The 11,968-nt window shown below is 33.8% G+C and overlaps 1 protein-coding gene across 1 annotated transcript in view; it reads left to right on the top strand.

Moving 5' to 3' along the window:
- Positions 1–972: 972 nt before the first annotated feature.
- The window catches only part of LOC131157036 (uncharacterized), a 28,831-nt gene continuing 17,835 nt past the window's right edge, over positions 973–11,968 (top strand). Inside the window, exons 1-6 of the mRNA XM_058110879.1 lie at positions 973–1,406; positions 1,509–1,633; positions 1,749–1,786; positions 2,623–2,733; positions 2,847–2,926; positions 7,462–7,498. Of these exons, the coding sequence (XP_057966862.1) occupies positions 1,176–1,406; positions 1,509–1,633; positions 1,749–1,786; positions 2,623–2,733; positions 2,847–2,926; positions 7,462–7,498 (622 nt within the window). The 5' untranslated portion in view covers positions 973–1,175. The remainder of the gene's footprint in view (positions 1,407–1,508; positions 1,634–1,748; positions 1,787–2,622; positions 2,734–2,846; positions 2,927–7,461; positions 7,499–11,968) is intronic.

Raw genomic sequence — 11,968 nt, 5'->3', positions numbered from 1 at the left:
TAAACGAGATAGTCAAAGTAACTTGAAAGTGATCATTTGAATTTTGGAGGCGTAATGCCCCTAAGATCCAAAAAATAATTTGGAAAGAACTACTTGGATCAGAGGACCGATGCCCCAGTATTTGAAAAATATTTTTGTAAGAACCACTTGAATTTGAGGACCGATGCTCCGGTATTTGAAATTTTTTTTTGCAAGAACCACTTAAATCCGAGGATTGGTGCCCTAGTATTTGAAAATAATTTTTGCAAGAACTACTTGGATCTGAGGACCAAATGCCCCATTTCCCAAAGTAGAACTTCAACCATTTGAATTCTTAGAAAATAAAGACTTGAATGAGCGGGAAAAAAAATGGGTATGCAAAACCCATGCAAGAGAACATGCATGTCATTGATGTGTGAGTGCATGTTATGATGATATGTATGAATGTTGCTTCCTATCATTTTTGATGCTATGTAGGAAAAGCATGACAACCTTTTTTGTCAGGACAACTTGACACTAGTATGATTGGAGAACAAAACTCTAGAACTCCATCCTGACTCTATCTCGAAAACTCAATCTTTGATATCAATGCCTCAGTTTATGAAATGTTGATCCCATGTTGAAAATATCAATTGTGTTTTGGGATGCAAATGCCTCTAAATTTTCCCGCCTTCATTTTGAAATGTCATCTGCCCCGGACTTCCTTATGACCAAACCATTTGATTAGATTTATTCATCTTGAGAATATAAAAATGAGTGTCATTAAATTTTTTTGACCATGACATTGCACCTTTATTGTTCAAACTATTTTGAATTAAAATGAATAAATATGCAGTTAGATAATACGATATCATTATAGTTTTAAAAACCAACTCTCATATGAGTAACTTTTTTCCCCTCTTTTTAAGATAGCATGAATTTTTAAAATTTTAGTGGGTGCCCCCGCTCAACCCTTGCTAAGATCCACTTCTATTTGTTCCCGAAGTATTTCCTAAGCTCAAAGAGAGGAACGAGGCTAGGAGGATGGGGCTAAATCTCGACTTGACCGTCCAGCTTGCGTATATACCGAATCTTCTTCTCCTTCAGTTCCCCCTCCCATGCCCAAACGGCCATAAATAACCTTTTAAAAGGACAAAATATTCAGCGGAGAGGATATCAAAAAACATAAAAATAATAAAAAAGAAAAGAAAATAAAAATGAGGAGTGGGATTCGAGTGCTGTGTAAATCCTGCCTCCTCTCACTCCCCTCTCTAGCTGCATCTCGAGCGAGGCCCAAATCCTTCAGAACTCCCGCTTCGCCAGCCTCTAGGGTTTCTCGCATGATTATGGAGTCTTCGTCTTCGCCTTCGCCTTCTGTTGATGGCCCCGAGTCCTCTCCTACTTCTGCGCCTGCTATTGATTTCCTCTCTCTCTGTCACCGCCTCAAGGTGCTTGATCAAGCTCATTCGTTTGATTTTCCTGCACTTATTTTTTATTATTTTTCTATTTTTCGGGATTGTGTTTATTTGTTTAGTTTGAATGTGATGCAGACCACGAAAAGAGCTGGATGGGTGAAGAGGAATGTCGAGAATCCGGAGTCTGTAGCTGATCATATGTACCGCATGGGTCTGATGGCTCTTATTGCTTCTGATATGCCCGGCATCGATCGAAACAAGTTATATTTTCTGTTTCTATGGAGGCTCGCTTCCTAATTCTATGAATGAAATGCACGCTGATGGGGCTTTTTTTTTTTTTTTTTATAAATTTTTTTTCCCTGCCGCTGTTTTCAGGTGTATAAAAATGGCAATTGTCCATGACATTGCAGAATGTGAGAGTTTTTTTCCTTTTTATTTTATTTTCTACATATATTTTAATTATTGGTTGCTTGATCACTGCAATGTGCGAACGGGAGATTCATCTATGCCCTTAGCCAAATCTTTGTCGGTTAGCGAGACGACATTGGATTTTTTGTTTTCTTTAAGATTTTTGACCCTCAATGAAAGCACACATTCGCCTAGCAGAGAAAAAATGAAGTAGCAGTCCCATTTTTTTGTCTCACTAGCCAATACCTGTTTAACTATAAAAGAAATTCCTGTACAGCATAAACCAATCTGAAAGGGAAAGGCTTATGATGGATTCACATTGGGCCTTTTTCTAAAATTTTTTGACCCTCAATGAAAACACACATATGCATAGCAGGAAAAAAAATGGAGTAGCAGTCCCATTTTTTATGTCTCACTAGCCAATGCCTGTTGAACTATAAAAAAATTCCGGGCATGAGCATTATACAGCATAAACCAATCTGTAAAATAGAGGCTTATGATGGATTGAATTTGAAGATGATTTGGCTCTGTTGTCATCTCCAAGCCATGAAATTGGTGATGCCATTTTTTCTTTAATGAATATCTACAGTTTTTCCACAGCATTCTGGTTTCACAATGTAGCTTCCACCACCCACTCACCATTGTTCTTTGTTGGGGATAATAAAATTTTTCATCAGAGGAGACAATGTTATTTTCAACACATGTTTTGAGGTCCTCTTAGTTTATTTTATTTTATTTTTGTTTAAAATACAGGAGGTTGTAATACTTCTCGCTCATAATGTTTATACTCTCAAAATTCCATGTTTGAGGAATTGATTGTATACTTTTATTGCTTTAATAGCCATTGTTGGGGATATAACTCCATCAGATGGAGTGCCAAAGTTGGAAAAGAGTCAAAGAGAACGGGAAGCCTTAGACCATATGTGCCATTTACTTGGTGGAGGATCACAGGGTATACTCTTTCTCTCTCTCCATAATAATGGAAGAATTATCTTTTGTTTATATAGCTATAATTGTTTTATGAGTTCCAATTTTTTGGTTGCATAATCCTAGTTATAATTGCAGCCAAGGAAATAAATGAGTTGTGGATGGAGTATGAGGAAAATTCTTCTCCAGAAGCTAAGGTTGTCAAAGATTTTGACAAGGTATATTAAGGGTTTACCTTATTTTGACTTGTTTAAGGGCCAATACTTTGGAGGCGTTATGTACTTCTTAATGATCTATTAAAGCTTGATATACATGGTTTATCAACAATCTAACAAATTAAGATTTTAGGTGAAGGGCTAATCTAATATCATATCAGAGCCATGGTTGTTAGGAGAGGTCCTAGGTTCTACTCTTATTGCCTAGCCTTTATTGTGTTTGCTCCCAATAATGGGTGCTATTCATTGTTTGTTTAACTCTACACTTGCAATCATGTTGCACATTTGGTGGGAGTTTTGAAGGCTTGAATACGTTGTTGGCCCACAATCTAACAACTTAAGGGCCTATTTGATATCATTTTTGTTTTCGGTTTTTTGTTTTCAACTCTGTACACCGAAAAAAACATATTATGAAACACATGCGTGTTTATGTTGCTGGTTTTTTATTTATGTTGAGGGTTTTCAGCTATTTGCGAAAAAATTGAAAACTGTATTTTATTGTTTTCATTTGTTTTGACAACTCGTTGCTAGAATATCAGTATCCAAAATTATTTTTTTGAATTAAATAATTCATTTTATTCATATTTTTTGGTTAAAAGTAAAATAAAATGGGCATATGAATTTAAAAAATATTATTAAAATAAAAAATTCCCATAAAACTAAAAAAATTAAAAATAATAAAAGTCATTTACGAAATATTTTTACTATGTTTCAATTTTCATATAAAATAAGATTGTTACCGTAAAGTGAATTTTAAAATATAATAATTAAGTAAATAGTTATAATTATTTTTTATTATTTTATTAATTTATATTACTTTTGTTTTTATTATTTTTATTTTAATTATTTTTTGTAGTTGTTATTTGATTCAAGGACAAAAATGATTATTTTTTAATCAAGTTTTTTATTTGTTTTAGTTCTAAAAATTTTAACCAAATAGGTTGTTGATTTTCAGCTTTTAGTTTCCCTTTTTGGTTTTTAGTTTAGTTTTTTGCTTTTGTTTTCATAATCTTTGACAGTGATACAGAATGACTCCCAAGGGATTGTATGAAACCACTAATGCAAAAGTGCTTTTTAGATAAAGTGATAAATTTAATAAGTGCTGATAATACATGCTGAATTGGAAAAGTCTTGAAAGTTACAAGTGGTGTTTTGTTGTGTTTAAAATAAGTGGTATTTGGATACTTACTTTTATTATATAGTACTATGTGATTATTTTAAAACTTATTTTAGATTACAAATATTAATATTTTTTAATTAAAAATTCCATTATTAATTATTTTAATTATTAGAATTAAAATTTTTTAAAAATAATATAAGATTATTATTTTTTATTAACAATAATCTTGCCATTAATGTATATTTGTAACATATTACTATCATATTAAATTATGATAAAAATAATATTGTTAACTAAATTCAAAATTTTAATTTATTTAATGTTAATGTAAATTAATAAATGTTCTTGTTCAATCCACAATTGAATTATAATAACTAATATACCATAATACATGGTAAAGTAATATGTAGTTATTTTTAAATATGTTTTAAGTAAAAATATTAATATTTTTATAGCTAAATTTAAATGATAATTATATTAATTTTCTAATAAAAATTTAAATATTTCTCCATTAACAAAAATAATATAATATTATTATTTGTTAATTAACAATAATCTTGTTAATAATCTATATTTGTAACATATGGTTATCACATTAATTTATGTTAAAAATAATATTAATAACTAAATTAAAAATTTTAGATTATTTAATGTTAATTTACATTTATAGATGGTTTTTATTCATTCCAGAATTTAATTATATTTTATTAATAATTAATAGGTTATAATGCATAGTAAAGTAATATAAGATTAATTTTCAATTAACAATTTAATTAATAATTATGTTAACTATTATTTTTAATTAATATTTAATATATGATTATCGTATTAATTTATTTTAAAACGATGTTATTAATTAAATTATTATTTTTAATTTTTAATATTATTTTGAATTAATTGATGGTTCTTCTTCATTCCATAATTGAATTATGTTTCATTAATAATTAATATATTATAAGACATAATAAAATAGTATATGATTATCTTCTAATGTATTTTTAAAATTATAAAATAACCGCTAAATTTTCTTTTATCTACAAAATTGACCCTACCTATGAATAGTGTCACTTATAAGTGGCCAAAAAGTTATCTTAAATTGTTTCTCAAAATTCACTTAATTTGTTCTAAAAAAAATAGTTTTGGAAAAGTAGTTTTTGTAATAACTAATAAGTGTTTGTTGTAGTACAAGTCAAACGCCACTTTTTTTTTTGTCAAAGTTCTTATTTTAAGTGATAATTACTATAAACACTTTTTTTTTTTTTTTAAGTGCTCAGGTGCTAAGTTTTTAGTTTAAGTGGTAATCTAACATCAGCCTTATGATAATAACATTTTATAAGGATTATTTATATTCAGAAACAAATTGGCTTCTTTTCTCCAAAGTGACCACAAAACTACATATTGAGTTAACCTCCTTAGCTTGAGCCATTTTTACTTTTTTACTCCAAACCTTAACATGTTAGGAGAGTGGTGAAAAATGAAACAAGATGTGAGTTGCTTTAACATTGTAGGTTGGTGTGCACCTTACAGAATGAATGGTCAACAATCCTTTTGTCTAGTGCTAGACAACAGGAGGAGGTGACTTTAAAGTAGAGCTGTATCATTCCCAAGGACTTAATTGTAATTTGAAACAATGAAATTTCAAATTTTGGCGGGTATCAATAGGAAACTCACATTCAAGTTCATTTTTGAAAAATTTTGATTTAATTTTGGAATTTCTATAAATTTCAACAGAAATTTAGATAAATTTGACACTACAGCTAAAATTTTGATGGAAAAAATTGGACAAGAAAAATGAACTTTGAAGCCCTAAACTAAGACTACCTCATCGCTTCACCCTTCTTTTTAAGTCCTTGATCATTCCACAAGATGAGGAGCCTCACATAGGCATACCTCAAAAGAAAGAAGGCTTAACATCTTAGTCTAGGCTTGGAGAAAGGCTGAACCTCTTGCTTGGACCCCCAAACTGTTCTGGGACTCATGGAGCAAATCAACTAATGATCAACAAACTCCCAATCTTGCACAATCTTGCCAACCGATGGTTGGCAAGCGGATGCAAACAATCCCAAATCTAAGTCAATACATCGACGTAGATTGCCAATAGCTTAAATTAAACTCTTCGAAACTAATTCACCAATAGTTTATCATTAGTTATTATAATTTTCTACTTTGGCATGATTTTAATTTTAATGTTTGTGCAACAGTTGTTGTTTCAAAGTTCAAACTAATATTGGCTGATGTTATGCAATGATTAGTTTTTATACAAATATTTTATTTTCCTTCAAAAATTTGCAGTGCACTAGAATATGAACTAAGATATGCAGCTTTGCTTCATTTTATCACTATTGTTAGTGTTATTGTTATCTTTGCCATCATCATGAAACATAATTTTTTTGAGGTGCTTTTCCCCCTGCAGTCACACATGCACGTGCACGCAGACATGCACAATATTAATGTTTGATTGATTTTTTATTTATGCATAATCTTTATTGTCAAAGCTTGATATACATTGTTGGCCCACAACCTAACAGCTTAAGCTTTTAGGTAAAGTGGTAAACTAACATAGTATTAGAGCAAAATTACCTTCTAGTCATGTTGCTTGTGTTTATTGTGTGGTGTTTAAAAAAATATTGTGTTCCCTATCATGTGTGTTATTTGTTGTGTTTTTATCTCTTGACATGCTGTTGGGCTGCACATGCGGGGGAGTGTTAAAGCTTGATATACATTGTTGGCTCACAACCTAACAACTTAGGCTTTTAGGTAAAGTGGTAATCTAACATTTATTAAATGATGATTGTTAGTTTTGAAGTTTTCTTTATGTGCATCCTTCTTTTTATCACTTAATTTTTTTTCCTTTGTTGCTTATCTGTAAAAGAATATTATAAGTGTTCCCCACAGTTTGTGTGTTTTATTTCTTTTGACATTTTATTTCAAATTTTAGCTGGAATAGCAAATTTTAGCTTGACGTTCCATATAAATTTTTCTTAGCTTATGTTTTAAGTGCATTTGACTCATTCCAAAATTTTTGGTCATGTATATGCATGTCTAAAATGTTCCCATTTAGTGAAACTCTAAACCTTGGCTATGAGTTATTGCTATGGTGAGTGTGGTGGGAAATATTATCTACATGACTTACAGCTTTCTTTTTAGTAAGAGTGCTTCTAACAGCTATTTTTTTTTTCTTTTTATTTGTTGTTCATTTTTTTTAAATATTTAAAAGGAGAATGACATAGGAAGGGGCATATATAGATGAGTAATTAGTAATATGGCATATAGCCTTAATATAGTACACAACATCCAGTGAACATTGTAATTGGAGAGTTTTGTGAATTATGTTTCTATTTCTCGTGAATGTTAGGAATGCTATCTGGATAATCATGTACAAGCTAAGCTGATAGTGGTCATTCTCTATTTTGTTCAGGTGGAGATGATCCTTCAAGCCCTAGAATATGAAAATGGTATGACTTAATTATATTAATTATTTCGTACTTCACATTGGAATGTTAAAAGTTCAGCTAGATGTTTCTAAGATCTGATTTCCCATCTTGATGAGAAATTTATTGAAAAATTAATAACTTTGAGGAAGGAACTATGTTAATTATGATTTTCACCATCTTGGGCTATGAAGAAATGTTTGAAATCGTTCAGATTTTCAGTACTCCCTATACAAGTATGATAATTGGTTACAAGAAGAAAATTAGTTGTACACTAGAAGTAGATATTTGAAGCAGTAAGAACAACCATAGTGGCAGATTGCAAAAGAAATAGACTTACTGATGTGTTCACATTAGAAGTACCATACAATGACAAACTAAGGAGGATACTTGTGAGACACATGTATGGTATAGTGTATGGCCTACTATAATTGTTCAAAGAAAATTCTGAATGCAGCCAAATGGAGGTGATAAATGCATGTTCCAATATGTTGTTTGCCATTATATCTTCTAAAAAATTTTATTGGCTATTCATATTTAAAAATAATATAATTACCAGTGTGATAAACTCCTGAATAAGTGATATCCACTGGTCTAAGATAAGAGCACCCCCCCTTGGATCAAAGCTTCCACACCCCCTTGGGTCACTTGTTCTCTTATGGCAACTCTTTCTTGGTCGCCAGAGCTTGTTTTGATCTCCACTGGCAACAGCATTCTTTGAATCTGCTAACCATTTCACCAACCACCAATTGTTTCTCGGAAGTTTCTCATGGCATCTCTTCCTTAATCATTAGTTTCGTTCGACCTCCAACAACAGCGAGGGCAGCATACATAGCATCTATGTACCATCTTGTTGACCACTACTTTGTATTGACTGGTGAAATGTTTTAGCAATTGAAGGCAACCTTGAATTCCAACCAGTGATATGTTTCAGCAGGCGAAGGTCCTTCACAACCTGAAGATCTGAGTTTGCCTGGAGTGGAAGAGTTATCGTCTGAATGGAGGAGATCAATTGTACGTTACATAAGAAGTGGTTTTCATTTGCAGACAATGGGGAGTTTCTCAAAATTTTGGAAAAGAATGGAAACCAGACCTTCATACCTTCCTAACAACGTGGAATGGAGTTGGCTTTCTGAACAATTATATATTTTCCTATTTAAAAAGACAGGATCCTGAATAAGTTTTTTAGAGCATCAAATCACTTTTCATACTTTGGTTGAGAGCCAACAGGATTGGCCATTTCTTATCTTTGGAAAATATCACAAACAACGGTGTAATGCTGATGATTTGCATTCCAGAAGGGAAGGAGGCAGGGGGATGGTTAAGGTTCTTTGATATTATTAAGGTTTCTGAAGAACACAAGCAAAACACAACCTCTAACTCCAGGGAGGGGCCTAGAATGTGCTGTCTGGATTGTGGGTCAACAAATGTAGGAGCAAGGGTAGAGTATATTGAACACGACGAGCTGATTTTCAGCAAGAACATGCAGTATGTTAGGATTTCTGGGGATATATCATATCAGAGGGCAGGAAGGAAATCCTGCAAAGATCAGCGAAGAGGAAGAAATTCCGGTGATGGAAACTGTGAAAGGAAACAACCTACACAAAGTAAGTTTGTTCCCGTTTTAATGGGGAGTTTAAGGAGAGATTCTGGAGACAATATCCAAAGAGACATCAGGAAATCGCTGGAGCTTTCAATTGGGACAGAAAAGATGGAGTAAATAATTGTGCTAGAAAGTATAAATCATATGGATCTAGTTTTTCTAGGCCTAAAACAGAGTTTCCCAAGCCCTTTTATGGAAGAACTACTTACACTCAGGCCTTGAAGACTGGGCTAGAGAATTTGGGCTCAGAGAAGGCCCATTCGGACTTGCAAAATTGCTTGGAAGCAGTTAGAATAGGTGGCATCCGGGCTTTATTCCAGATCAGTGGGCAGGAGCCCTCCTCTTCCAGAGAACATTTTTCCTGGTATAGGAAGAAAGAGCACGAGGACATCTACACGGAAATTGGGGGAATTACATTCAAGTGAAGAGGGAGAAAGGACAGAGAGGCTGCAGAATGTTCAAAGAAGCGAAACATATTGAACTCCAAGAAGGAAAGGCAGGGCAGTGATTGAAACACAGAGAACTCCCTCTCAGATACTGAATAGATTGGATGAAGTCTATGAACACACAGAAAATAAGATGATGGAGGCAGGTTTTCTAGATAAGAGGAAGGGTAAAGTGGTTGTGGAATCTGAGGGCCAGGATGAAGCTAATTTTGTTATCATTTGAGTTCAAGGATGAGGATTTGTTAATAGAAAAGCCGAGAAAGGATGAAGAAAAAGAATGCTGTATCTACAAAGAATCATATTTGTCTAGGTATGATAAATCAGAATACAAATGAGGTTAGGAACTTAGGATTTCAAATGCTACTTTTGTTCCCACAGAAACTACAAAATTCCAATCCTTTGATGAACCCAATCATTTACCCTTTTTGAGCAATTCCGAAGCGAAGACAAACAATTTGGAAAACAACTCTAAGGTAATAGAGGTGGGGAGTGATGCTATTTCCAAAGGTATGCCATTTAATTCTGTGTTTTCTCATATTAATTCTGAACTACTAAATTGCTATAAGGAATTAGGGGGTGAAGGAAATCTACAAATTGTTGACCTTTTAGGGGATGAGAAAGAAAACCAAGAGGCTCAGGAACATCTTGATGATTAGTGTCTTAGCTTGACAGCTCCTTCAATAGATTTGGTTAGGCTTAAGAAAGAGGATTTAGGGGAGAGGAAAGGGCTAATAAATTGTGCGGGGAACTAGTTAGATTAGCTTCCTTAGTGAACTATGAGAAAGGGGGTAGGTTTTCAGGGGTTGATAGTGTCTCCAAATGAAGATTTTGTCTTGTAATGTTAAGAGGTTTGGGGGGATTAAGCAAAAGGTGAGTGATCAAGGATTTGGTGAATAATATCAACCTTAGTATTTTGTTTATTCGAGAGACAAAGTTAGGTGAGATTGATTCCCTTATCTTTTTGAGTATCTTGGATAATAGATTCAAGGAGTGGGCCCATCCCTAGGAGCTTCAAGAGGTCAATTAGTCGTGCTGGACGCTAGGTTAGCTACGTGCAATGATAGCATTTTTGGTTCTTTTTCCTTTTCTCTGTCTTACTTGAGATTAGGGCTGTAGGGGATTGGTGGTTTACCTCTGTTTTTGGTTCTACTCAACATTTCCAATGGGAATATTTTATCATAGAGCTGGCTAGTCTCTATGGGCTTTGCAATCTGTGTTGGGTGGTGGGAGGTGACTTTAATGTTATCAGAACCTCTAGGAGAAGTTTGGGGGCTCTAGGGTGACTAGTAGCGTGAGACTCTCTTTTAAGGGATTGTGGTCTTAGGGATATTCCTTTGAGCAATGGCTGTTTCACTTGGGTGGCTTTTGGGGATAGACAGGCCTCGACTCACATAGATAGGCCTTTGTATTCTGATGTGTGGGATGACCTTTTCCCTAATATTGTTCAAGAGACCTTGGTTAGGTCCACTTTTGACCATTGCCTGATTCATTTGGAGTCCAATCCTATATAGTGGGGTCCAAATCCTTTCAAATTTCAGAACATGTGGCTTACCCACACTTCTTTTCGCGATTCAATTAGAGCTTTGTGGAGAGAGTGTCACATTCAAGGCTGGGAGGGCTTGAAGTTGATGAGAAAGTTAAAATTTATTAAAGAAAAATTGAAAATTTGGAACAAAAAAGTGTTTGGGGATATTAGGGGAAAGAAAGATGATATTTTGATGGAGATTAGTTTTTTGGATATTTGGAGGAGTGTGGTTTATTAGGGGAGGAAGATAAAGCTAGAAGGGTTCATCTCACTAATAGTCTAGATATACTACTAATGAGGGAGGAAAGGAGTTGGCGTCAGAAGTCTAGAATTAATTGGGTTCAAGAAGGGGGTTGCAATTATAAGCTTTTTCATAGGGTGGCTAATGGGAGGAGAAGGAAGAGTTTCATTAAGGAGTTGAAGGTTGATTCAGGGGAGGTGGTGAGAGATCATAATCGTATAGGGGTGGAGGTTACAAATTTCTATAAAGGATTGTATCAAGATGAGTGTAGGAATAGATTAATGGTGGAGGGTTTGATTCAAAACCTATTGGGGAAGAGGTGGCCAAGTGGTTGGAGAGACTGTTTGATTTAAGGGAAATAAGGAGGGCTGTGTTTGATATGGATAGGGACAAAGCACCAAGCCCAGACGATACATTATGGCTTTTTGTCAACATAATTAGGGAAGTGGTCAAAGAGGATGTGTTGACTTTTTTTGAGGAGTTTCATAGGAATGGAGAGGTCTGCAAGAGCATGAATTCTACTTTCATTGCCCTGATTCCTAATAAGGATAGGTCTAGAAAAGTAAAGGATTTTATGCCAATCAGCTTGGTGACTAGTGGTTATAAGTTGCTAGCAGGTTCTTTCAAGACGAGTGGCTGACAGTAAACACACCTAGAAGTACTTCTATTTTTTCTAAGA

Source organism: Malania oleifera, chromosome 6, assembly GCF_029873635.1.
Source record: "Malania oleifera isolate guangnan ecotype guangnan chromosome 6, ASM2987363v1, whole genome shotgun sequence".
Taxonomy (NCBI): Eukaryota; Viridiplantae; Streptophyta; class Magnoliopsida; order Santalales; family Ximeniaceae; genus Malania; species Malania oleifera.
This window is presented reverse-complemented; position numbering and strand designations above follow the sequence as displayed.